Source organism: Chiloscyllium plagiosum, unplaced genomic scaffold (assembly GCF_037043375.1).
Source record: "Chiloscyllium plagiosum isolate Xiang-an unplaced genomic scaffold, Cpla_swu_hap1 HiC_scaffold_6, whole genome shotgun sequence".
Classification (NCBI taxonomy): Eukaryota; Metazoa; Chordata; class Chondrichthyes; order Orectolobiformes; family Hemiscylliidae; genus Chiloscyllium; species Chiloscyllium plagiosum.
Genome location: NW_028270144.1, coordinates 31,187,999 through 31,213,911, shown reverse-complemented (window position 1 = coordinate 31,213,911; position 25,913 = coordinate 31,187,999). Strand labels below are relative to the sequence as shown.

At 38.4% G+C, this 25,913-nt stretch overlaps 1 protein-coding gene across 14 annotated transcripts in view; it reads left to right on the top strand.

Annotated features, from left to right (window-relative positions):
• Window positions 1–25,913, top strand: part of mycbp2 (MYC binding protein 2) — a 256,550-nt gene that overhangs the window by 193,521 nt on the left and 37,116 nt on the right. For 11 of the 14 annotated variants that reach the window (XM_087987962.1, XM_087987958.1, XM_087987960.1 and 8 more), the window contains 11 exons: window positions 841–1,002; window positions 1,435–1,536; window positions 2,690–4,330; window positions 7,372–7,541; window positions 9,345–9,589; window positions 14,269–14,436; window positions 14,553–14,710; window positions 19,730–19,929; window positions 20,124–20,273; window positions 22,501–22,661; window positions 25,019–25,175. In XM_087987962.1, coding sequence (XP_087844088.1) covers window positions 841–1,002; window positions 1,435–1,536; window positions 2,690–4,330; window positions 7,372–7,541; window positions 9,345–9,589; window positions 14,269–14,436; window positions 14,553–14,710; window positions 19,730–19,929; window positions 20,124–20,273; window positions 22,501–22,661; window positions 25,019–25,175 — 3,314 coding nt within the window. The remainder of the gene's footprint in view (window positions 1–840; window positions 1,003–1,434; window positions 1,537–2,689; window positions 4,331–7,371; window positions 7,542–9,344; window positions 9,590–14,268; window positions 14,437–14,552; window positions 14,711–19,729; window positions 19,930–20,123; window positions 20,274–22,500; window positions 22,662–25,018; window positions 25,176–25,913) is intronic. The other 3 variants (XM_087987959.1, XM_087987965.1, XM_087987969.1) reach the window with 3 other exon arrangements.

The window sequence follows — 25,913 nt, the reverse complement described above, 5'->3', positions numbered from 1 at the left end:
TAATGGCAGAATACTGTACACCTACTGCAGGACTTCGAGATGTGTTCATAAGTTCTGTTTGTGAATCAAAAAGATCCTTTAGGTGGAGACACTTAGTGCATTGTTGCCACCACTGCACCTCAAAGAGCAGAATGAGTGGAATCCACACTTAATTTTCTCAATGTTAGTTATGAATAAAATCTGAAAATAGTAATAAGTCAAAAAGATTATGACTTGGAAGAATTTACATAGTTACACAGCATACAAATGGACCCTTTGGTTTAACACACATCCATGCTCTTAGTCCCATTTGCCAGTATTTGACCTTTATCCCTTCTAAACCCTTCCTATTCACATACTTATCCAAATGCCTCTTAAACGTTATAATTGTGCCAGCCTCCACCACTTCATCTACCAGCTCATTTATACACTACCATCTTCCCCAGAAAAGTTGTCCCTCAGGTTTCTTTTAAGTGTTTCCCCTCTCTCCTTAAACCTATGCCCAATAGTTTTGGATTCCCCTACTTTGGGGTGTGCAGGGGAATACTTGGCTATTCACCCTATCCATTCGTCGTCTTGACTTATTTTAATTATTTTGATGTGATGTAGTCTTAATCTTTAGTATCCTAGTAGTGAAGAATTGTCACACATACTTTAAAAGCGGGTTTGCAGTAATTGAGGCCAGATTATAGATTGTGGTTCATTCAATGTATGTGTTTTAACTTGCTGAGTAATTGTACGACAGTATGAAAAGTAGTTTCATGTTCCTCATATTTTCATACCAGTGTAATATCATTGGAATGCATCAATTCAGGGGGTGAAGAAGCCAAACATAGTCTTACTTAATTTTGCCTGCCGCAGGTGATCAACTGAGTGCCATACTGAATACCATTCAGTCACAGCCTTTCTTTACAGCTTCTAGCGTCTTTGGTCAAGCTGCAAAGCCTTCCTCCTCCCTTGTTCACAGCCCATTTGTGTTTGGACAACCCCTTTCCTTGCCGCAGTCTCAACCTCAGCTTCTGAGTAAGTCTGTCTGCCTCAGCTGCTTAACATATACTCTGTCCTGTTGCTTTAGTATTTTGGTTCTATATACTGTCTTCTATCAGTACAGTAATAAGTTTAATTTTAAACATGAATTTTGAAACATTTGTCTTCAGTGCACGTTTTACAGCATTTTGTTACTTGGTAGTCTGGGATGTTCCTTATTCAGAACATTTTTTTTTAAAATGGTTCCATTGCATTAGCTCTGACAATGTCCCAACATGTGCCACTAAATTGTCAGACTTAAAATTGGAAAGGAAAACCCAACTTGTACCTGGTTTGAAAACATACAGCTTATTGAAGTTTGTGTTTTACTTGTAAATCACTCTGTAAAGTGCTTCTTTGCTTATTTTTGCTGCTGAAGCATTTGTCATTGAACCTCTGCTGCTTATCTGCTAATGTCTTCCTCTGTAGACCCTTCATCACGCAGCCTTGCCTCACGTGAGCGCTCATGCAAAAGTAATGGTCCTTCAGGGCCTGGGTCAGGTGTCTGCTCTGTGTCTCTGAAGTCAAAGGGTGGGTATGCATGTAGTGACTTTAAAAAAAAAAACTGATTATAAGACTGCTGGACTCTAGCAGAGGATAATAGTGGTGCTTTAGCTCTTGCCTATGGGTTTATGTTGAAAGTATTTTTTTCATTTTTTTGCGTTTCTACCAATATTTTGCATGTTAAAATGCAGAATTATTTATTGTTTCATGCACTTGCCCTTCTAAAACTTCTCGAGCCAAGTATTTCACTATTTTGCAGAAGAGCCAAGATATATTTTCACAATATTCTACATGGGTTTTAGTTGTAAAACTTTGAATGAAGCTCAGTGCTTTCCATTTACTGTTTGCTTCCAAGGATAGGCATGGAGATGAAGGAGAAGTGGTTGACAAGGTTCACCTCATGATTTTTAAAAATATTTGATGTTATGGTTGTTCAGATCAATCCAAAGTCTTGTGGACAACGTTGTAAAAAAGAATCAAGCTGCTGTTTTATGGTTCGGTTCATTTGAAAATATGGGGAGTAGCAGTATAAAAATTTAGTTTACCAGTGGCGGTTTTGACCCTGTCAATCAACTACCACAATCATTAGCTTAGCATTTGTAGCAGTAATCCTGTTTATTTTCATATAATGTTAACTGTGGCTGTATACCCTTCTTATTGATATGTCTTTGTTAATGGAGCCTTAAACCAAAAAAGTATTTATTTTTATGAAGTTTGACCTGAGATGCTTCCTACTCAAGCAAACCCATTATTGTTGTAAGACAGGAGGAAAATTACCTGTATGTTAATTTTACTCTTTATTCCTCAAATATGGTACTTTTAGTCCTGGAATTTCATTAATTTTTGCAGCTGGTCAGCAAAAATTATATTGAAATGGACTTTTTAAAAATTCACTCATGGGAGTCTAGGGCACTATATATTACCCATCCTAAATTGTCTTTGGGAAGGAAATGGTGTGCCGCCTTGAACCACTGTAGTCCATGGGGTAGATGCATTTATGATGCTGTTAGGAAGGGATTCACAGGGCGTTGACTCAGTCCTAGAAAAGGAAAAACCATATTGACCCAAGTCAGGCTGGTGTGTAGCTTGGAGCGACATGCACACATTGTGTTTTGTTTTGTTTTTATTTCAAACATAAAAGTAGTGAATGACTAATTAATTCTGTCAAAATAATTTTCAGGTGAGAAAGGAAGTGTTGTTTCCGGAAGACTATCTGGAACCTTTGATTTGTCCTGCAAACACAAAACTGAAAATCGATTGCAGAAGATTGAAGGTCGGATCAACAAGGCTGCTGCAGAGCAAACAAAGACAAAAAATGCAGAAAATTTGTCTGCAAACGAATCCCTTATGCTTAAATCAGACACTGCCAAATTGAGATCAGACTCTCATAGTAGATCCCTTTCTCCAAATCATAACACGTTACAGTCACTAAAAACAGACGAGAAGATCACTGCTGGACTAAGGGCAGAGTCACCAACACCAGGATCACGTTCAGTGTTGTCAAAACAAAAGTTATCATGTGGGAAAGGCAGCCCATCGAGCCCTAATTCTCCAAGGCCATCTTCTCCTCATGAGCGAAACTTAATTCATAAAGCCAACACGGCGACAAAAATTAGATTGGATCCACCACGAGAGAGATCAAAATCTGACTCCTACACTTTGGATCCTGATACAGTCCGTAAGAAAAAGGTTCCTCTGATGGAGCCTCTGCGAGGTCGATCAACTTCACCTAAACCAAAATTACTCCCCAAGGAGGCAAAAACTGCTGCCAACACAGAGAACAGAACGCCATCCCCTCAGGTAGTGCAAGAAAATCTTCACAGTGAGATAGTTGCGATTTGTACATCTAGCACACTGACAACAACCAGTAATTCACATGCAGTTTCTGAAAAAATAGCTGAAACGCAGAATCCTGATGACTCCTCACCAAAAGTCCACTTCAGCATAGGAAAAGCCCCACCCAAAGAAGAGCAGGAAACTAGGTCATCTCCTAAAATGAGTCGGAAGATTACTGGCAGACACACTAGACCCAAGAAGGAGAAAATGGGAGCCATTTTCAAGGATGAAAGTAATTGTTCTGCTGAACCACCAAAGCAAGCAATGTCACCATCTGTTGCAGAATGTGCTCGTGCAGTATTTGCAGCTTTCCTGTGGCATGAAGGGGTTGTCCATGATGCAATGGCATGTTCATCTTTCTTGAAATTCAATCCGGATCTCAGTAAAGAGTATGCGCCAATGAGAAGCAGTCTTCACAGCCAACAAGGTATTGAAGAAAGAGAGACTAAGTTAAAGAATAGGCATTCATTGGAAATATCATCTGCTTTAAACATGTTCAATATTTCTCCACATGGTCCAGACATATCAAAAATGGGCAGCATTAATAAAAACAAGGTGCTCTCAATGCTTAAAGAGCCCCCACTGCCTGAAAAAAATGAAGATGGAAAGTCCGATTCAATGGGCTATGAAACTGTGAGCCATCATTCTATGAAGAATAGATCCCCTTTGCCTCTTACTTTGCAGCATCTTGTTGCCTTTTGGGAGGATATTTCAATGGCAACCATAAAAGCAGCCACACAGAATATGATCTTTCCTAGCCCTGGTTCAAGTGCCATCTTGAAGAAAAAAGAAAATGAAAAAGATAACAAAAAGAGTAAGAAAGAAAAGAAGAAAAAAGACAAAGCAGAGGCAAGACCCAGAGGAAATCTTTTTGGAGAAATGGCACAACTAGCAATGGGAGGCCCTGAGAAAGACACTATATGTGAGCTGTGTGGTGAATCTCATCAATATCCAGTAACCTATCACATGAGACAAGTTCATCCAGGTAAGTAAACTATTTGTTGGTTAATCCAGTTTAAAAATATCATTTGTATCTACAACTCAAGTAAGTTTGCTTTTATTTGTCTTCAAAATGTATATGCACCTTGGTCACTGGGTTCAGTTCAAAAACCCCACTGAATTTTAGACGAGTGAAAATGGCAAACAGTTATCAATTTTGAATATAGTAGTACTTAAAATCAGATTTTGATCTTTGTTGCTCCGCAGTTGTCTGTATATTTCAAAACTCAGTTATTCAGTGTAACTATCATCTTCATCATTGAACTTTTATAATATTAAGACAGAATCCGCTTCTTTCTGTCAATGGGAGCTCATGGTTGTATTACTTATTTCCAACTGCTTTTATTTCTGACCTTTCTGTATTCTCTGATTCTCGCTGACAAATATTTCACAGATGCAAGCAGGCTGCCCTCCAGTAACTCCCAAAATCAGTGAGTACAGGTGGCTTCTATTTTAACCTACAGCTGAGAGGTGCAAGATGTTTGGGAAGGTTGAGGATGAAAACAGGATGTAAAATATAAGGATGAGGCAACACAACTCATGTCTGGCCTCTTTTTAAGATGCAGAAATTACTCACCCAAAAAGGCATTTAATTATTCGGTCTAATTAATAAACCAAAATCATATTGTGGTGATATGCCTGGGGTAGGTCTAAACTGTAGAAAATCTAGCAGTTGAATCTAACTGCTGGTTCTTCAAGGTAAGTGACAGGAGATGCCTCCCTGGCTCCTAAGAAAGCCTGTGGTCCACCTCTGCACCAACTTACAATGCTCCCCATTGCTGGCATTCACACAGCTATGTCATTTGCCAGTGTCAGGAACTATCTGTAAAGGCCCCTATCTACAACTTTATATTGTAATTTTCCTCTTTGACCGTTGGTTCGGCTAAGATCTAATATGCTGTGAGCTGGTCGGATTAGTATGGCTTCTAGTTCCTCAGCTTTGCTGATTACATGGACTGATCATGGTCTCCACACATCTTCATCAGTAGAAGAATCTAAGTGCCAAATATGTTAGGAGGCATCACTGCTGAGCCTGATCTTGCTTTCATCTGACTTTCACAGGTGAATAGGTATTGTAGGAAAAGCAGATAAAAGTAAGAATCATTGCAACTTCCCTACCTTTCTATTAAACTTCGCAACACGTTAATCATTAATAGTGATCGTATTGCGTTTGTGATTAGCTGGGAGACTGAATTCTTTTGAAGTTAACCTACAGCTCCCTTGGTATAGCATAATAGAATAATACAGCACAGAACAAAGCCCTTTGGCCTATTAAGCCTATGCCAAATAATTTGGATAAGGGGAGGTGCTTTTCTTCTTTTCTTTGTGCATCTTCGTCCTGAACTTTCCTCTGCAGTTGCTCATGGGAGCCTTCCCTTTTCAATTTCAAGTTTTCTAACATTCTTTTATTCTCTTTCTTCCTTTTGGTCCACATTACTCTATTCCTTCAGTTACCACCTTCACCAAACTCCTCATCTTAGAATATTTCCAATCCACTTTTGCTGTTTCTTGATGACTGACTAAAAATCCTTCTTTCCTGCCATCCTGAGACCTCCTTCATTGCTCTTGAGTTCTCTCCAACTGACCTTCTGCATTCCCATTCAGAATCACATTTCCCAACCATTTAATCTTTGTTTACTTTTCACAAGGTCTATTTCTTTCAGACCTGTAGAACGTGACACTCCAAATCTGAGTCTTGATCATTTTTCATAAAATCTCTACTCATGTTTTTTCCAAGCAACACTTTATTTAGAGAATCTATCTTTTGTCATTGCTATTCTAACTGATGTCTTTTTGGCAGTAACCATCTTTTGAGCAGATGTTGTCTAAGTGCTTGAGCTGTGTTATCTGTTCCTGCCTTTCGTTCTTTTTTTTTTTTGTAACTATAAATATTTCACACTCCTGAAGATCAAATCTTAAGTCATCCTGTGAATTGATTTTTATTTCCCCTCTGGACCTTGATCTGTTGGCTTGTTGTACAGGTGTATTTCTCCCCAAGTACTTTTTACTTCCTCAAGTTTTATAAATAAGGATCTGTCTTTATGTCAGTTCCTCGTAGCACTTGCTTCTTCTGACTCTACTCAGTTCTTGATAAACTGAGGAAACGTTGAGACATTCAGTGACATTCCTCCATGCCACCCCCAGCTTCTCTGATGTCACTACAAGATTAAAGCCTCTCATCTTTGTATAATTTTAATCAATCTCCTCTGCACCTTTTTTGAGGCTTGGATATCTTCTCTGATATGTAGAGATCAGTGTCAAACCTAATGTTACAAATGATGCTTAACCAATATATTGAAGATTCTGGACTTTTTTTTACCATCACTGAATGTCTCAATGTTTTCGAAACAACAACTTTTGATTTGTGGTCACCATTGTAACAAAGCATTTCATGGTGTATTGAAGGTTCCTGCACAAAGAAATTGGATTATGCCCAGGTCATCTGTACTTGTAATATTGACTTGGATAAATATCACCAAGGACACCAGCAACAAAGCTCCTGTTCCTCAAAATTGTACCATAGAATCTTTTCCAATCACCTGACCAGGCAGGTAGAGCCCTTGGTTTAATGCCCCATCCAAATGATGTCACCTCATCCCAGTGCAGAATCCTCTTAGAACTGACTGGAGAGTCAACCTTGATTTTCTTCTCGAATTAACTTCATTGCTGATGTACTCAGTGCTCTGTATGCACCATATGTTTGCATTTAGCAGCTCTGCAACTTATCCTGCCCCTCTCTCAGATTTCTGTGCATACAAGCTCAGGGTGCTCTATTCCAACACTCCTTTAAAGCCATGCAGTTCATATAGCTGCTTCTCTGATTTAAACTTGACATGCTGTATGTTGTATCCATTTCACCAATATATATCTTGCTGATGTCTGTTGTGATCTGCCTTGTCATTATCCCTAATTCTACATAGATCGTTCAGTTGTTTGTAAATTTGATACCCAACGAATATGAAGTTAATTAATTTTGTTAGATCTCTGAGCTGTAATAAGAATTTGTTCTCTCTTTGTTTGCGAAAGGCTGTGGTCGCTATGCTGGAGGACAGGGTTATAATAGCATTGGTCACTTCTGTGGTGGATGGGCAGGGAACTGTGGTGATGGAGGTGTTGGAGGAAGCACCTGGTATCTTGTATGTGATCGTTGCAGAGAAAAATACCTCCGGGAGAAACAAGCTGCAGCACGTGAAAAGGTATATTTTCCTTTAGACATACATTTAAAATGAACTTCTGTGCCCTATAAAAGTGATTTGAGCAGCACACTGCTGACTTGCATCCCACTGTGTTATTTCAGATTTAAGAGCTTGTGTCAGAAGTAGATTTAGTTACTATTCGTTGGTAGAAATTGTTCACAAGCTTTTTTAGTAAGGAATTTTGTTATAGATGTGAGATGTGTAACCCTAACATTTTCAAGCATTCTTATTTTGCTTGCATTCTGTTTCTGAGTAAATGTATGAATGTGCTCAAAATACATTCCACATTAGGCGGCATAAATATAGGAAGTATTGTACTCAACAGGTGACTTTTCGAATCAAGTGGCTCATTATCAAATTTTTATGAATCTTTGAACCTGTATTACTTGTGAAAGTGCCTTACATGGGTGTGTCTTATGGGGATCTGTCTATACTTTGGCATTCAATGTTCCATGTTGTACACTTCATAGGCTTCCAAGTCAGCTCTAGGAAAGCTAGTTTTCACAATAAAACTAGTCGCCACAACAATAGTTCTTATACCAAACCTCATGAATATTCCTCACAGTGAATAGTGTGTATTTTTCCATGTCATTAATCATTCTCCTGGCTTTTTTGAGTGTTCTTGATAAATTCATGTCAATTTATGGCAGATGAAAAACTGCCTTGAGGTTGTGAAATTTTATGCAGGATCTTTGTAGCCAACTAAGTAAGCAATGTTTAATTCTGTCTGTCAGGGCGGCATCATGCTCCCAAACCAATCCTCCTCCTCCAATAAATCTAAAAGCTAAATACTAGAGGTTTTGTAAATCTAAACGTAAAATCTGGAACATTAGGAAATCCTCTGTAAAATGCTAACTCTGTCATCTTGTTTGATATTCCCATCTAGTTAAACAGAATAGTTAACAAAACAGAGTGCCTACATATCACCATGCAACCCAACATAATGAGGCATTCACAGTCTGACTATATTCCATTTCGCTATTGAGCATCATTGCAACTTATGCCACTGAAATGTTCTCGTCAGGAGCCTTAAGACCAGAAAGACTTTGGCCATTTAAGTGTTGTATGGTAATTTTAATCTTTTAGGAAGAGTCTTCCAACTCTGAGTTAAAATAATGGATTCTGTTAATGATAAGTAATTTGAATTAGGCTTTAACTAGTTTGTTTTGTCTGGAAATCCTGCTTTGTCACACACAGTAATTTGCTATTGGAGAAAAAGGGAAGTAACTTGGTGTGTCCTCTACAATCCTGCCAAATTGAAATGTGTGCTTGCTTGTCTGAACCAATTGTACATTTTTCACAATTTATATTGACACCCTGTGCACTGTATAAATACATGACCATTTGAAGTACTGCATGTGGAAGTAAACAGTTTGGTTGTATTTTTGATATACTGGTGATTTTATTTCCAAACCCACCTTCGTGGCATTGTAATGGAACTAATCGTAAAAAAAAAAGTGGATCATTATAAGTAGTTTGAAGAAAAGCTGGTGTTCTGCCTTTTAATACCAGGAGCCATGTCATCTGATTTAAAGTATGCGTCTTGTGAAACCTCAATTATTTGGAAAAGTTTGCTTTAAGAAGTAAAATGTAGATTATTTTATTGCCACTCTGATAATTGATCAGAACTAAAATAAATAGAATTCTCCAATCTGCATTAATAAATCTATTCACAAAATGTGATAATTGATATCAAATAGATTTTTTATCCTCTTGAATTTCTGTGAAAAATACTTGAGTTCCCCATTTTTCCTAATTTAGGCAAATGGCATTCTATTAATGTTAGTATATTTTCTTTTACAGGTTAAACAAGCCAGAAAAAAGCCTGTGCAAGTGAAGACCCCAAGAGCTCTGCCCTCTATGGAAGCTCATCAAGTGATTAAAGCAAATGCCGTGTTTTTGCTGTCACTGAGTAGTGCAGCAGAACCAAATATTCTTTGCTACCATACCCCAAGACCTTTTTACTCACATCTTCCAAGTTTGAAAGAAGGCATTTCTGATGATATGCCCAGTAAATATCCATGCCTTTATCTACAGACGCTTGCAAGGTATGGTGTAACAGATTTGGTCAACAGTGTCAATGGTTTCTGTTCAGTAAAAATGGGCTAATCTTGCATTATTGTCATTTGTTGCAATACCACTGTGCAAAAACAAAGTCAACATTTGTGATACAAAATGACTTGATCTAACTTTACTATAAGTTCAGGTTAGTTGGTAGCATTTTGTGTCCCTAAGTCAACTTTGTGTTCAAGGTGTAAGTATGCACTCCATTTTCGTACTGCAGAACAATGCTGAAGTAAAATTGTTGTCTGGGATGTTGTTAAATTGAGATAATATGTATCTGTTGACTTGTGTATTAAAGACGCCATAGCCTTACGGAAAAGTATCCATCCCTCAGCCATCACCAGGAACAAAATTAATGATTTTCATTCACTATGGTTTCTGTGTCTATCTGGATGCCGACTGGTTGTTGTAAATCCATGCATTTAGAATTTGTGAACTGATGTCCATCTATACCACATAAAGTCTTTTGCTGCTCTTTCTTTCTTAAATTATTTTTATGCCTTTAACCTTCTCCTGTTGCAGTATGCTGCAAACAGGTGTATCTCTACACTTCAATCACTTCACTTACTTGGCATGTTGGTGTCTTGGCAGTGAGTACCATCCACTATTGAGTCGTCAAAACTGAACCTGAAATAGTTGAGCTGGGAAGAAGGAAGTAGAATTTATTGAAGGTGAAAAGAGTAGGAAGGATCGCCCTTTTATATTTTGCATTGCATGCATCATAGAACTTTTGATTTCCCCTTCTCAAATTTTGATTCCAACTCCTCATCCAGTCAGATTTTCCAAATAATGTGGTCATAGTCATAAAAGGCAGAGCAGCAAATGCTATCTGTCTTTTTCTTTTCCCTACCTGATCAAGCCCTATACTGTATTTTCTATTCCTAACATGTTAATGCGTTTTACCTCGCGTACAGTGACTTTCTGATGTAAACAACTCTCCCCGACTACAGATAATCAATTGTTCAAAGCCAATCCCAGTCACCATTGCTCCACTCATTGTGATAATTACACTAATCATTGATACTGTTCCATTTTTCTCAGGAAGTTCTCAAAGACTCAAAAATCCATTTCCCTTCCAGTACCACTTCTGAGTGACACTTTCACATTTACAAAACTATTGTTTAAAAATGGAACATTTGTCACTGAAATTTTATATTAATACTTTTTTAGAAGCCAGTCTGTTGTACTACCTTTCCCTCATACATAAACTCTTAAAATACTAAAAATCCATTTAACTTAAGCTTTTTAAGTAACTTTAATGTTTCCTAGTAAGAGTGAAAATTTAAAATTAGAACAAGAGCTGCTGGACAAACCAAACAGGTCCAGCAGTATCTGGAGTGTCACAGAGTTAATGTTTCAGATTGATGATCTTTTTTCATACAAATGAAAATACGCCAGTGTAATAAGTCATTCTGCATTGTATTGGTGAAATGTTGCAGTCATTCTTAAATAATGGACAGGAGCAGGACATCTAACAGCATTCTTTGTTTAAATAGAGTTTTCTGCACCCGTCAGCTGAAAGAATTTGTAGCAGAACTTGCTGGAAGAGTAGATTAATAATACAAGGGTAATGTGGCATTTGGGACCTTAATGAACAGTGAGGTCATCTCCTTCACCAATGATGCAAATTTATTTGATGAGTAATTGGCAGAACTGTGGATCATGATTCCTCCAAATCTGACTGCACTTCAGGATTTAGGGAAGCACAGATTGTGATAGTAATCCTGAGGTGGTGAAGTGCTATAGATCCTGGCCCACCCCCAAAAGCTAGGAATTAGGCAGAACAGTTCATTTCACAAGAACCTCTTCTTTTCTGCGCTCTCGTCACTGTGTCAGAACCTTGTGAAAAACGATTCTTTAATTGAAGTGTAATTTTTTACCATTGATCTGAGGCAATAACTGCTATTGAACAGAAGGACCGGTCCTGAAAAATAAATTTAGATTTATGGAGCATTATTAAATGTTTACATAATGAATAATTGGTTGATTTACAAACTTTTTAAAAAGTTTGTTAATGACCTTTCAACTTCTGTATCTACATATTAATTCCCCAACCTTTAGTTTACTCTCTGTAAATATTTTGGTTATTAGTATTTTTTTTTAAAAGTTGGCTAGATGTAGGAATTCTTCAATGGGATTGACTGGGCACCTTCATGGCATTGTTTCATCTTGTCTCAGACTCCCCAGGAAACAAATCATTGTATAGCAAGTGCTAATGTTGATGCCACAAGTGTCATGAGATCTCAGTGAACATTTTTGGAGGTCAGTGATGATGGCCTTTATTTTGCCCCACATTTTATGGAGTGACGATTGGATTTAAGGAATGAGAAAGTGAGATAAAACCTGATTATTTAGAGTTGATGAATGAGAAACAAATTCAGTACAGAAAAAGAAAGTGGAAAATGGATTGAGGGGAGAGAGAGAGAGTAAACAAAAGGCAGATTGGATAAGTAAAGATAAAAAACACTAAAATGTCTGAATTTATTGCATGCAGGTAGGATTGAATGATTTGAATCCTTCATTTTCTTGTATGGAAAGATTCATCAATGTTCCATATTAGCCATGTTGTTAAAGAGATGCTTTCACAGTTAAGTTCCAGCCGTAACTTTCCATCGTGAGGTTTTTGGATAACTAATACACATCCAAGTCCTTTAAAAATAACAGGAATTCACGGCATAATACCATTTACTCAAAGTAGACAGTGGAGTTGTATAAATTGGCAAGTGAGTTCTGGAAAAGGAGATTCCTCACATATCTTTTAATTCACTGAATACACATTTGATTTCTAGATCAATAACATCATTAAATTTGCTGTTACTTTTCTGGCAAGATCAGCACCAGTGTTTATTTTAAGTTAGTCAATAAGAAAGCCTTGGGAAATCAGTTATGTGCAAGTATTTCTTTTGTTAATATAATGACTTGCTTGTTCAGGAAAGATCTGACCCCTTCAATATTGAATTCTGAGATTCACAATTTGGGAATGCAGATAGAATCAAGGCCAGTGTCCCATTATCATCACGTTGCCCTTTCAAGGACCATTCTGCAATGACTGTTAACGCTTGAACTAAAGTCATTAATTTTCACTTAAAATGCTGAGTAATATTATAGTCACAGTGCCAGGAACCCAGGATCGATTCCAGGTAAGGGCAACTGTCTGTATGGAGTCTGCATGTTCTCGTTGTGCCTGTGTGGGTTTCCGTGGTCCTCCCACAGTCTAAAGATGTGCAGGTTAGGTGGATTGGCTACACTAAATTGCCCATAGCATCCAGGCATGTGCTGACGAGAGGGATTAGCCATGGGAAAATGTAGTACGATACGGAGAGGGTATTCTTTTTTGAGGGTCAACGTGGACTTGATGGGCCGAATGACCTCCTTCCACACTGAGGGAATTCTGTGATCCACCTTTGTCCTTAAAACGTTAAGTAGCTTTAGCTGAAATAATAGATTATATAGCTTGGATGAGCAAGAACATATGACATGCTTTCTGGGAAAGCTGACATTGGGGGACAGCAGCAAAGAGAGATGTATCTGGAACTAACAAAACCCTGATGTGCATCAAACATACCAGTTTGAGTAATTTGGAAGATTGACATGAGGTTTGTAGAATTTCTGCACAATTCTTACCTTATAATAGCAAATTAAAGAAACATTCCGAAAGATACAAACATATCAATTAGGAGCAGGAATAGGCAACTCTAGCCATCCAGCCTGCTCAGAGATTGACTGATCTGATTACTCCACATTCCTGTCTACTTCTAATAACCTTTTAATACCTTGCTTATCACAAATGTATCTATCTCTGCCTTAAAAATATTCAAAGACTGCTTCCACTCTCTGGCAATTATTTTGACATTTAGGTTTTTTATTTACAGTTGCCTGGATGTGGGGATTCTTTAATGTGATTGACTGGGTGGCAATTCAAAATTGCATTAGAGTTCCAAAGACGCATTACTGTCTATAAGAAAAATAATTTCTCCTTGTACCTGTCTTAATAGTTGATTCCTTACTTTTAAACAATTAGCCCTCATTCTAGATCTGTGGTAAAGGAAGTATCCTTTCTGTATCCACTCTTTCAAGACCTCTCTGGATCTTGAATGTTTCAGTCAAGTCACTTCTCACTCATCTAATCTCTAAACTAAAATATAAACCCAGCCTGTCCACCCTTTTTTTTTCGCAACACAGCCTACCCATTCCAGTTATTAATCTACTAAACATTCTGTGAATTACTTCCAAAGCATTTAGGTCCTACCTTAAATAAGAAGACCAGTACAGTACAGTTTTCCGGGCGCAGTCTCACCAATGCCCTGTATAACAGTAGCCTAACTTCCCTACATTTGCATTTAATGCCCCGAGCAGTGTATGATAACGTTCTATTAGCTTTCCTAATTACTTGCTGTACCTGCATTTTAATCTTTTGCAATTCATGCACGATAACACTCGATCTTTATTTTGTTTTGCCCCAAAATATACGTCAAAAATAAAGGTATTTCTCGGATTGAGTTTCATTCATTAAATCACAATGATTTTTAAGCTTGAAACAACTTTCCTCAGTCCTCTGTAATTTGGTTTAGCAAATATAGATTTTGAAAAGTCAATACCTTGTGAAAATCGTTCACTGCTACAATTTAAATGTGAATCAAAATTGTGAAATTCTGCCTGACAGACAGCATTCAGAGAACTTTCATGGTTACCATGATGATCACCTGTTTCAAGATGAAATGAGATACCTTCGTTCCACCTCGGTTCCAGCGCCGTACATATCTGTCACACCAGATGCCTGCCCTCATGTATTTGATGAGCCTGAAACTAACTTGAAGTCTATGCCTCCCAGGTACTTCCATTGTACAATTGTTCATTGATGGAACGTGGTATTAAAGATGAATATTAGAATTGATAGCTCCTTCCTTAACTACGTTAAGCAATGCTGCTTTGTGCCTATTTTTATAGTCTTGAAACAAGCCCAATAATGGAAAATGATACAACAAAACGTAGCGTCTTTCAAAGATCATACTCCGTTGTTGCATCAGAATATGACAAGCAGCATTCTACTTCACCAGCCCGTGTGAAGGCTATTCCTAGGCGAAGAGTTAACAGTGGTGATGCAGGTGAGAAGTTTTTCTGGTTACAATGATATTTTTTCTTCAATACTTTTATCTTCATTTTGATATTTTGAGTCTCAAAAATACCAAGTTAGATCAGGCAATGGTATTAACAGCCATTAATTTCTTAGTTTTAGAGACACACTAGTATCCAGAATCTGAAAATCATAACGATCCAAAATTTGCTGTTAAAATAATACCACTTCCCTTGCTTAGTATGCAAAGCTACAGCAACTTTAGGTAAGGGCAGGTGCTGGGAAATTGACAACTAGTTTTCAGAAATGTACCACTGCTATTCATTTCATAAACATAGGAATTTGCTGATAACTTCACATGCAAAGCAATGGTAGTTTGTTATATTTGCTTGCTATGATTTAAACTGACCATAGAATGCTAAATCGTGTCTGTTTCAATCTTAAGTATCCTTTAAAATGTTCATGTGTTAATTACAGTCCACCAATCACTCTGCTGCAGGTGTGAGGTCTCATGCTGTTGTTTTAATTTGCAATTTTTCTTTTTCCCCTCTTTGTGTACTTGATTTGACATTGAATATACTAACTAACTACATTTCTTTCTCTGTCTTCGCTTTGTTAATTTCAGTTCTTAATTTGTGTTGATAAACAGTTTCTTGCCTTAGTTTTCCATTCTATCTTTCCATCAACTTGCAGAGCAAAGTCACTTAGGTTAAATGGACAAGTTGAATGAATAATGGGTGCCAATCATTGACCTATTGGAATAAAGTCTGTGCCACTGCATGCAATCTCTTTAGTAGGAAGACAATGGAAAACTACTTTATTGATTTTAAAGATGAGACTATCTATCAATTCTTTGCCAGTGGCTTAATCAAACTACTTACGATGTAGTAATGTGAAAATAGCCACTGTAATCCCAGTGCATGAATTGTCAAAGGTTAGTTTGCAGATATAGTAACTTATTAGGAAAACTAAAGGATGTATTGGCATTTATTACAGAGGGAATTGAAAACAGAAGTAAGGAAATTGTGTTTTAATTATACCAGGATACTGGGGTTCCACATCTGATGTGCAGCAAGTTGGTTTTTTTTTTAAGAAAGGATGTGAATGCATTGGAAATGGTTCAAAACCTATTTACCAGATGAAGACCTGAAATGAATGGGGTGTCTTCTGAAGAAAGGTTGGATAGGTTGGGCTTGTATCTACTGCAGTTGAGAAAAACAAGCAGTGACTTGATTCAAACATGAGGGATCTTGACATGGTGGAGGTGGAGAGGATGTTTTCTCTTATGGGCGAATCTAGAATGAGAGGTCACTTGTTAAAAATCAGGGATCACCCATATAACACACAGGCAAGGTTTTTGTTTTCTGAGGGTTGAAAATCTTTGCAGATCTCTTCCTGAAAAGGTGAAGGAAGCAGAGTCCTTGAATACTTCTTAACAGAGGTGGATAGCTAAATCAAAAGGGTGAAAGATTATTAAGATTGGGCTCTAATGCTGATTTGATGTTAGTGTCAGATCAGTCAAGTTCTTCATGAATTGCAGAGCAAGTTCGAGGGACTGAATGGCCTATTGTCGCTCCTTTCTACGTTACCTACATTACCCGCATCTTCAGTAGTTGCTATTCAACCTTAGTCCTGGAATTTATTTTAGTGTCTTTCTGACACACTTTCACAGCTCCATCTGAAGAAAAGATGAGCCATTCTTACATTTGGAAGCCTAACAGAATTTGAATGCTTTGCCTTATGTGTCTCCAGTAATGCTTAACTGTTTCAGACCATTCTAATGTGATTAAGCAGAATCTTCTCTTCACACCTGTGCTATAATTTAAAAATTAAATTCAACAAATTGGAATTTTTAAAAATTGCAATGTCTTTTAAAAGTAAAAGTCAGATTGACCCAACCAACCAGATTAACTCCAGTATCAGTGGTTATACCTCCAACCCAATCCGTATCCTTTTACCTATTTTTCCTTTTTTTAAGGCACTTACTGAGGCCTACCAATCTGACCAAATTTTTGATCTTTAAATCGAATATCACTTTTTATGTGGCTCAACATCATATTTACAATGACATTTCAAATACACTGTGAAATTATGTTACAATAAAGATAATATAAATTGTATCTCAGCCCTACACACATTGGAGTGAGGATTCACTGTTATTCATATTGAATGGCTTGTTTGCAGCGCACTATTGACACAAATCAACTCTTAATGTTATTTGCTCAGGCATATTTTTCAGTCTTTGAGTGCTTGTGCAAATTGAAATTGCAATTGTCAAAATCAAAAGTAATCATAAAAAGGTTTTAACTAAAGGCAATATGACTGTAGGAAGAGAAAGAAATGTGAAGAAATGTTCGTAAATTAGTTACCACGTTGCTCCTGTGTCAGCTCTATCGAGTATTATTGCAGAGTTAGGCTACTGGATTCCCGATTGGTGCTGATATTAGAGTCAATATCAAAGCAAGAGAATGCTGCAATGGGGGAAGTAGCCAAGCAGCAAAGGATGGCAAGCAGGTTGGAATGCAGGAGCGGTGATGAACAAAAGTTTAGCAAGCTGATCCCTGAAACAGTGAAGCATGGTGTTTGCCATTTCCATTTGATTCAAATTTGTGATTATATTGGTGACAAAACATTAAATCTATTTTAGCACTTTCTGTAGGAAATTTCAAACAAAACAGTGGTCATGAATATTAAACATTAATTTGCAGTGTTATGTAATGTATGACTAAGTTGGGCAACTCTATCAAAACTGTCATAGTTACAATGTTTCCATGATTCTGCATGTGCACTTAGTAGGAACGAAAGTAGATGAACAATTTGCATCATGTTTCTCCTGTATATGTTTGTTTGTTCAATTCACTTTTAAAAGAACTAAAGACATAAATATGCAATGGAAATGAACGTCTGTTCCATATTACAGTGGATGGCTCCTATTACATAGCTCTAAGTTATGCCATTATACAAGTAGATATAGAGCCTTGCTAGTGAATGTCCATTATTGTAACGATTTCAAAATGTTGGCAAGCTGACATCTCAGAGCTGCAGGAGGTATCTATGTCATGCCTAAATAACTTCAAAAGTGTCATCTGATGAGTTCCCTCTTTTGACTGTTTTGAGATTCCCTCTGCAGTTGTTTTCATCACCTGTTTTACTGATGTAAGCAGTGTTATTTTCTTCCTAAACCCTCCCTCTGTTTTAAGCTGCAAAGACATTTATCCACCCACCCTCTTTCTCCTGAAACAATCTTAATGGGCTGGACTTAAAACTCACCCACCAATGGTTTTAAAGCTGGAAGATTAATTTAATCCAGCAAGCATTTTGGTCATCACCTAGCCCCTTCCACAATTATGCCAACTGTTGAGGTGACATTGAGCAGTCTGCCTGCCAGTTGGATAGTTGAGACCCTTAAATAGATAATTAATACCACATAAGGGCCTTAGCCCACAGTTATCAGGATTTAACCATGCCAAGTATGCATTCCGGTAAGTTTCCCTTTGTGAGTAATTGGAGGACAATGGAGTGAGGGTCCTTTCTTAACAAATATATCAACACCTCAAGGGCCCTCTTCACTTGGACCTGCCAACTTTGCCGGACCACCAAACGTTGATTCAAATCTATCCAATGCTACCAGCCCCTCCATTGTATTAGCAATTATTAAATTATTAGAGAGCTGCAGCCTGAATTGGGATTTCTAGGTCACAATTTCCATCTCCAGCTTATTAACAGCCACTCAAATGGCTGCAGATCATCTGATGTTCGCTTTGGCAGGCTTCCTGTCCCCTGACCCTGTGGCTAACTAGGCGGGGAAGTCATTCCAATCTGTTGATGGTAGAAGATTCAGCAATTGTAATGCTGTTTAATATCAATCACCTTCCCACTATCAACATCCTGGGGGTTATCATTGAACAGAAACTGAACTGGACCAGCATATAAATACTGTGGCCACAAGCGCAGGTCAGAGGCTGGGAGTTCTGTAGCCAGTAACTCTTCTCCTGTTTTCCTAGTGTCTTCACCAAATACAAGGCATAAGTTCGGAGTGTGATAGAATACTCTTTCCCTCCAGGAAAAAGCATCTGCTTGATTGACACTCCATCCACCACCTTCAGCATTCACTACCGAAATTATTGATGCACAGTGAGATCAGTGTGTGCCATCTACAAGATATACTGCAGTAGATCAGCAAGGCTGCAACAACAGCACCTTATAAACCTGTGACTTCTACCACGTAGAAGGGCAAAAGCATCAGATGCATAAGAACATTATCATCTGCAATCTCCCTTCTCACTCCAAGTCAAACAGCATCATGACTTGGAACTGCGTGACTGTTTGTTTGGTCACTGTGACTTTGTCAAAATCCAGGAATGCCCCAAGGACAGCAATAGCTTAAGAGGTTGTTTGCCGTCACTCTGTCAGAGCAATGAAGGTATTCAATAGATGCTGGTCCAGTTGACACCTATATCCTATGAACAAATAAAAGCATCACTTTGCTTTCCATGTTTTCCCTTTCTTCCGCAGTCTTTGGGCTTTAGAAAAGCTATCACATAAATACTATTTCTTCTTTACCTTACCTTTTCTCTTACTCTGTTTACATCCATATTTTTCCCAAATAAAGAAAAGATTTGCCAGTGAATTCTTTGAGGTGTGCTTTTTTTGCTTCTGAATCATTCCTCTGTAATTACAAGATAATTTTTCAAACGACAATTCAGATGAGTTTGGAGACATGCTATTCACTAGGTTTGTGCATTTCACCTTAAGCTGCCAGTTAAAACTTTGAAGTTTGATGAATTGCCCCAAAAGTACTGCTTAAATTATATAATCTGTGGAGAACCTGTGTATTTTCTGCTAGCAAATGGACTTACCAGAAACTCCAGCTCACAGGATGATGAATCTCCAAAACTCTCGCTTGGAATGAATGGAGAAAGCCTCTTCCAACCAGGGCTTATATGTGCGATGCAGTATATAACAAACACTTGTTAGAATAATACAGCCTTTAAATTTTAATGTGGTCTATTTTACATCCAAATGTTAATAAATTTTCTTCTTCAAACAGAAGTGGGATCATCTCTTCTTCGACATCCTTCTCCGGAACTATCTCGTCTAATCTCAGCTCACAGTTCACTGCCCAAAGGGGAACGAAATTTTCAGTGGCCTGTTCTAGCATTTGTCATACAGCACCATGATCTGGAAGGGTTGGAAATGGCAATGAAGCACGCACTAAGGAAATCTGCTTGCAGAGTGTACGCTATGGAGGTCAGTGCAATGATCAATACATATATTTTCATGGAGCTAAAATATCTGCCTGGTAATTAATTCAGTGGCTAAGAAGTCAGGAATTACCTACATTTGTGATTCAGACAATATACTGATTCAATTTTAATAGCATTTTGAAGTTTTGTCTAATAAACGAAGCCTAATGTTTTGTCACTGTTTTTCAATTTAAACAGGCCTTTAACTGGCTATTGTGCAGTGTAATTCAGACAACTGCACTCCACGATATTCTGTGGCATTTTGTGGCATCCCTGACTCCTGCTCCTTTGGAATCTGAGGATGAAGAAGCTGATGATAACAAGGTGAACAAAGAGAATGTAGAACAGGTTGGTTAAATATTGCAGTTGCTTCGAATAATTTCCTCATTAGAAAGGAAGTGATGTTTGGATTAGCTTGCATTATTAACTCAGAGCTATGTACAATGGGTGGTAGATGTTTGGAACTCTCCTCCATAAATGGCAATTCATGCTAGATTAGTTGTTAATTTTAAACCTGAGGTAGACACATTTTTATGAAGCAATAATGTTAAGGGATATTGACCGAAAGTAAGTACATGAAATTAGGCCACATTTCAGTCTTGATCTCATTGAATGATTGACAGCATAGGCATGAGGAGGCCTACTCCTGTTCCTCTGTTCTACGTCCAATTACCTACATTTAGAAATTAGATAAATTATCTTCACTTTTCTGATATTGGTTTATTTGAAGTGAAGCAGAAATGAGCATGGACTTGCAGACTGCCAGGAAAATAACTCAGAAGAAATTGATGCGTTTTATCAATTTTGTGTGCTGTCCACAAATAGTCACCAGAATTCAAATGATAACTCTTCTCTTCAAGGGATCAACTGGCTCATCACTGACAGGATATTTTGAATGCCAAATAAACAAAGAGTTTGCGTGTATAAAGCATGCTCAAGGCTTTTCACAAAATCTCACAATTATATCAATTTTGTTTTAGTTATGGTATCCTTTGCAGATGATAATTTTGGAAATGGTCAAAATTAATGGAGGCTTTATTTTAGTGAGTTTTTAATTGTAAACACCCTCCTGGTCTTCCAATGTTAATGACTGTAATTTTACCTCAGTGGCAGGATTTGAAAATAATGAATAATGTGTCATGGATCTCCAATTGACAATTACCATTAATGTATACATAAACTCATGCTGGAAAGCCAAATGAGGAGCAGCAGCATTTATCTATTGTGCAAGCAAACGTGCCCACTCATTTTAAATGCATGAAAAGTCCTAGTGGAAAACGTACTATTATTTTTATTATTATTATTTTTTAGATTATTGTGGTCTGCAGATTCTGTAGTCGTGTCACAAAGATCAAGACAGTCTCTAAGTATAGTTATTGATAACTATGCTTGGCACATGGTTTTATGATGATAATTGGAAAAGTAGCTATTTACAATGATGTTCCTATATAGTCAGTCAAGTAAATACATAGCAAGACCACCACTTGCAAGATCCTCTCCAAGTCACACTTCATCTTGTCTTGGAAATGTATCACACCTGCTTTAAGCGTCACTGAGTCAAAATCTTCGAATACCTTCCTGAACGGCATTGTGGGAATATCTATAGCAAATAGTCTGCAGGGGTTCAGGAAGGCAGCTGGCCACAATCTTCACCTTCTCAATGGTAATCGAGGATGGATAATAAATGCTGGCTTGATGGCAGCCTGAGATTCCCACATCCCATGAGTGCATTTCACTTAAATGTGGTAGAGCACAGGTACATCTTGTATTTTGTGTGTACTATCATTATCATATCACCCGTTGCAACTGACACTTAAATCTCACTCCACTACTACAATTTCAATGTCTTTTGTCATGTTGTGATATGAGCATAGTTGCATGACTTTCACCAACCACATCTTGTACATGAAAACCAAAAGAACTGTGGATGCTGTAAATCAGAAACAAAAAGAGAAATTATTGGAAAAGCTCAGCAGGTCTGGTAGCATCTGTGGAAAGACATCAACAGTTAACATTTTTGGTCGAGTGACCCTTCAACAGAACAGAGGAAGTTCTGAGGAACGGTCGCTTGACCTGAAACGTTATTTCTGATTTCTTTCCAAATCTTGTATGTGGATCTGCTAATGGTGACACGGTGACTCAATGGTTAGCACTGCTGCCTCACTGCACCAGGGACGCAGGTTCGATTCCTGCTTTGGGTGACTGTGTGAAGTTTGCACATTCTCCCCATGTCTGTGTTGGTTTCCTCCGAGTGCTCTGGTTTCCTCCCATAGTCCATAGATGTGCAGGTTAGGTGAATTGGCCATGCTAAATTGCCCATAGTGCTAGGTGCATGAGGGAGATGGGTCTGGGTGGGTTACTCTTCGGAGGGTCAGTGTGGACTGATTGGGCCGAAGGGACTGTTCATCATTGTCAGGAATCTAATCTAATCTAATGCTGGAGCACTTTCACCTTCATTGAGCGCCTCATCCAATTCCTTTCCTTCGAAGAACATAAATATATAATGGACAAAGTTGCTAAATTCAAAACCGTTGTCAATAAAGGTTTCCAAGTACTTTTTTTTAATATAAAACAGGAAAGAGATACTGGAGTGTGTGAACACCCATTGTCTGACATTGTAATTGCTGGAGAAGCTGCTCATCCTTTACCTGAAACGTTTCACCGGCTGCTGCAAACTATTTCGGACCTAATGATGTCTCTACCCAGTGGCAGCTCACTGCAACAAATGGCTTTACGGTAGGTTTTATTTTACAAAAAAATGGAATAAATCATATCAACTGCAAAAATATGAAAGGAGTGACATTGCTTTATCAAATTTATCATCTAGGGATGGAATATTTAATTTGACTACCTGATATCAAAATAAAATTCTGATTCCATGCTGTGAAGCATATATTTGATATCACCTTTTGGGTGTACATGTAACATTAAAGCTTATTTGCTGTAAAAATTATTTAGTCTTCCTAAACTGCATCAGCAAATTCTGAATAATTTACTTGATAATTAATATAGACTTTGAGAAATAGTTAAGATTAGAGCGGTGCTGGGAATGCAGGAAAGTCGACGTTTCGGGCAAAAGCCCTTAATTAGGAATCCAACTTTTGCCTTGAAACGTTGATTTTTCTGCTCCTCGGATGCTGCCTGACCTACTGTGCGTTTCCAGCATCACTCAAATCTTGACTCTAATCTACAGTACTCACCTCCGCCTTGAGAAATAGTTGTCCATCCAGTGTCACCATAAGATTAACACCCTTCAAAGAACGGTTCTGATTAAATCCTGTAATTGACTTATCTGCAGATATTTTGGGATAAATCTTATTCATTGTACTTGAGATTATAGGTGACATGATAATCAGTCTTGTAGACCAAGATCTTTGAGTTACTAAGCATTGGTTTGTACAGTTAATGGAAGTGCCCACGATTGGTCTCAGCTATCCAGTCTGTTGAAGAGAAAATGAGCTAATATCTTATTCCTGGTTACTGTCCAGTGAACAATTGCTAGGAACTACTTATGTTTGGATGAGGTCACAATTGAAATAGGAAGTGATAGAAACTTTCTGTAACTGAAATGAACTAGATTGCAATGATAGTCAAAATTATATTTTAACTTTACCTTTGTTACACTTATGCATGTTGTGGACTGGAGAATCCTGGAACATAAACTGTAAATTTGGAGAAACATGGCTGGTTAGTTAGCAGTTATCATGTGAACAGCAAGTTAGCAGCTTGATGTAGACCCATTTCAAAGCTGTCTGTGTTTTGGAAATATATTTTTGAAGCTTTTAGTTTGTCTGTTCATAGTTGCAGAATGGCCTTTTATGCATACCAAACTTTTTTTCAAATCAATAAATCTACATCTCGTTGCTAGGTTGTACAGAATGTAAATATTGCTTAAAAAGGACACAATCTGTCAAATCTTTTCACCATACATTCTACGAAGGATTTTTGTCTTGAATCTTATTTCAGCAATGCTCATGCTTGCATTTCTTGCAGCTGTTTTAAAGAGCCAGCACAGCTACAGTGGACTGAATGGCCTCATTTTTGTGATTTGTTTTCTGATTTGCTTACTTTAATGCTCCAGACTGTGTGAACGTGTTGAATAATAAGATGTCACGGAATTCAATTAGACAGTCGTAAGGAATTGCAGTATATGCACTCACTTAAAATGATCAACTATGCTTTTAAATATTTTACAATGGGTAGGTAGTAGAATTTAACTAATCAAGTAAAATCCTTGACTGTCTAGATTTTTTTCTCCTCCTCCGTCTTCCTCCTCCGTCTTCCTCCTCCGTCTTCCTCCTCCGTCTTCCTCCTCCGTCTTCCTCCTCCGTCTTCCTCCTCCGTCTTCCTCCTCCGTCTTCCTCCTCCGTCTTCCTCCTCCGTCTTCCTCCTCCGTCTTCCTCCTCCGTCTTCCTCCTCCGTCTTCCTCCTCCGTCTTCCTCCTCCGTCTTCCTCCTCCGTCTTCCTCCTCCGTCTTCCTCCTCCGTCTTCCTCCTCCGTCTTCCTCCTCCGTCTTCCTCCTCCGTCTTCCTCCTCCGTCTTCCTCCTCCGTCTTCCTCCTCCGTCTTCCTCCTCCGTCTTCCTCCTCCGTCTTCCTCCTCCGTCTTCCTCCTCCGTCTTCCTCCTCCGTCTTCCTCCTCCGTCTTCCTCCTCCGTCTTCCTCCTCCGTCTTCCTCCTCCGTCTTCCTCCTCCGTCTTCCTCCTCCGTCTTCCTCCTCCGTCTTCCTCCTCCGTCTTCCTCCTCCGTCTTCCTCCTCCGTCTTCCTCCTCCGTCTTCCTCCTCCGTCTTCCTCCTCCGTCTTCCTCCTCCGTCTTCCTCCTCCGTCTTCCTCCTCCGTCTTCCTCCTCCGTCTTCCTCCTCCGTCTTCCTCCTCCGTCTTCCTCCTCCGTCTTCCTCCTCCGTCTTCCTCCTCCGTCTTCCTCCTCCGTCTTCCTCCTCCGTCTTCCTCCTCCGTCTTCCTCCTCCGTCTTCCTCCTCCGTCTTCCTCCTCCGTCTTCCTCCTCCGTCTTCCTCCTCCGTCTTCCTCCTCCGTCTTCCTCCTCCGTCTTCCTCCCACAAACATCTCTTTACTAATTTTTGGCTTTGTATCTAGCTGCTGGAGTCTGAAATTCAAGCAATCTGATCATCAATTCCTTCATCAGAGCAATGTTTTCCACCACATCAATAATATTCTTTCTAAATCCGATGATGGAGATAGTGAAGAAAGCTTTAACATCAGTGTGCAGTCCGGTTATGAAGCCTTGAATCAGGTAAAGGACATTTTTATGTTTACACAGGACTATTGTGCTTAATAGTACTGAAATGAGATGAGGCTTCTGGGATTGTCCTCTGGTTAACTCAGTATAGGATGTTCCTATTCTCTGCTTGATACCAGAAATTGTTTGGTGCACTGTCACAGTCAGTATGTCCAGCTTCAGTACTACACTATTGCTGAACCAAGTGCTTTTCTTGCCCAAAATACAGTTAAAATTGGATAACACTGAAGAGATTATTTTCTCTTTCAAAAATTCCTCAGAATTGAGGCCACTTGCCCCGACTGAGATGACATACCACGTGACACACAGGTGCTAAGTTTGATTCACATTGCACTCTGGATAAAATGTGTTGAATCAGAGAAGGAAACAGAAGAACTGATTTTCTGTATGTGGATATAATTAATTTAATGCATTCATCGTTTAATCGAATACAACTTGAGCCTTGAAATATGCCTATATTGTCTCATCGTGTACATACATGAAAATTTCTTTTTATTCAGTTACTTGATGTAGTTACAACAAACATACTAGATAATTCATTTTTTATAAAAGAGTGTGTGGCCTCAAAAATGGGTTTCATAAAAAGGAATCAGGAAGATTAAAGACTGCCACAACCACTGATTAACATTCCTAAAAGGATGCTGTTCCGTTTTTATTTTGTTGCCATCTGGTTGACCTGTTTGTTTTCTTGTGGAGATTGAATGTGTTTTGATCTTTAAGGAACGCAAGACT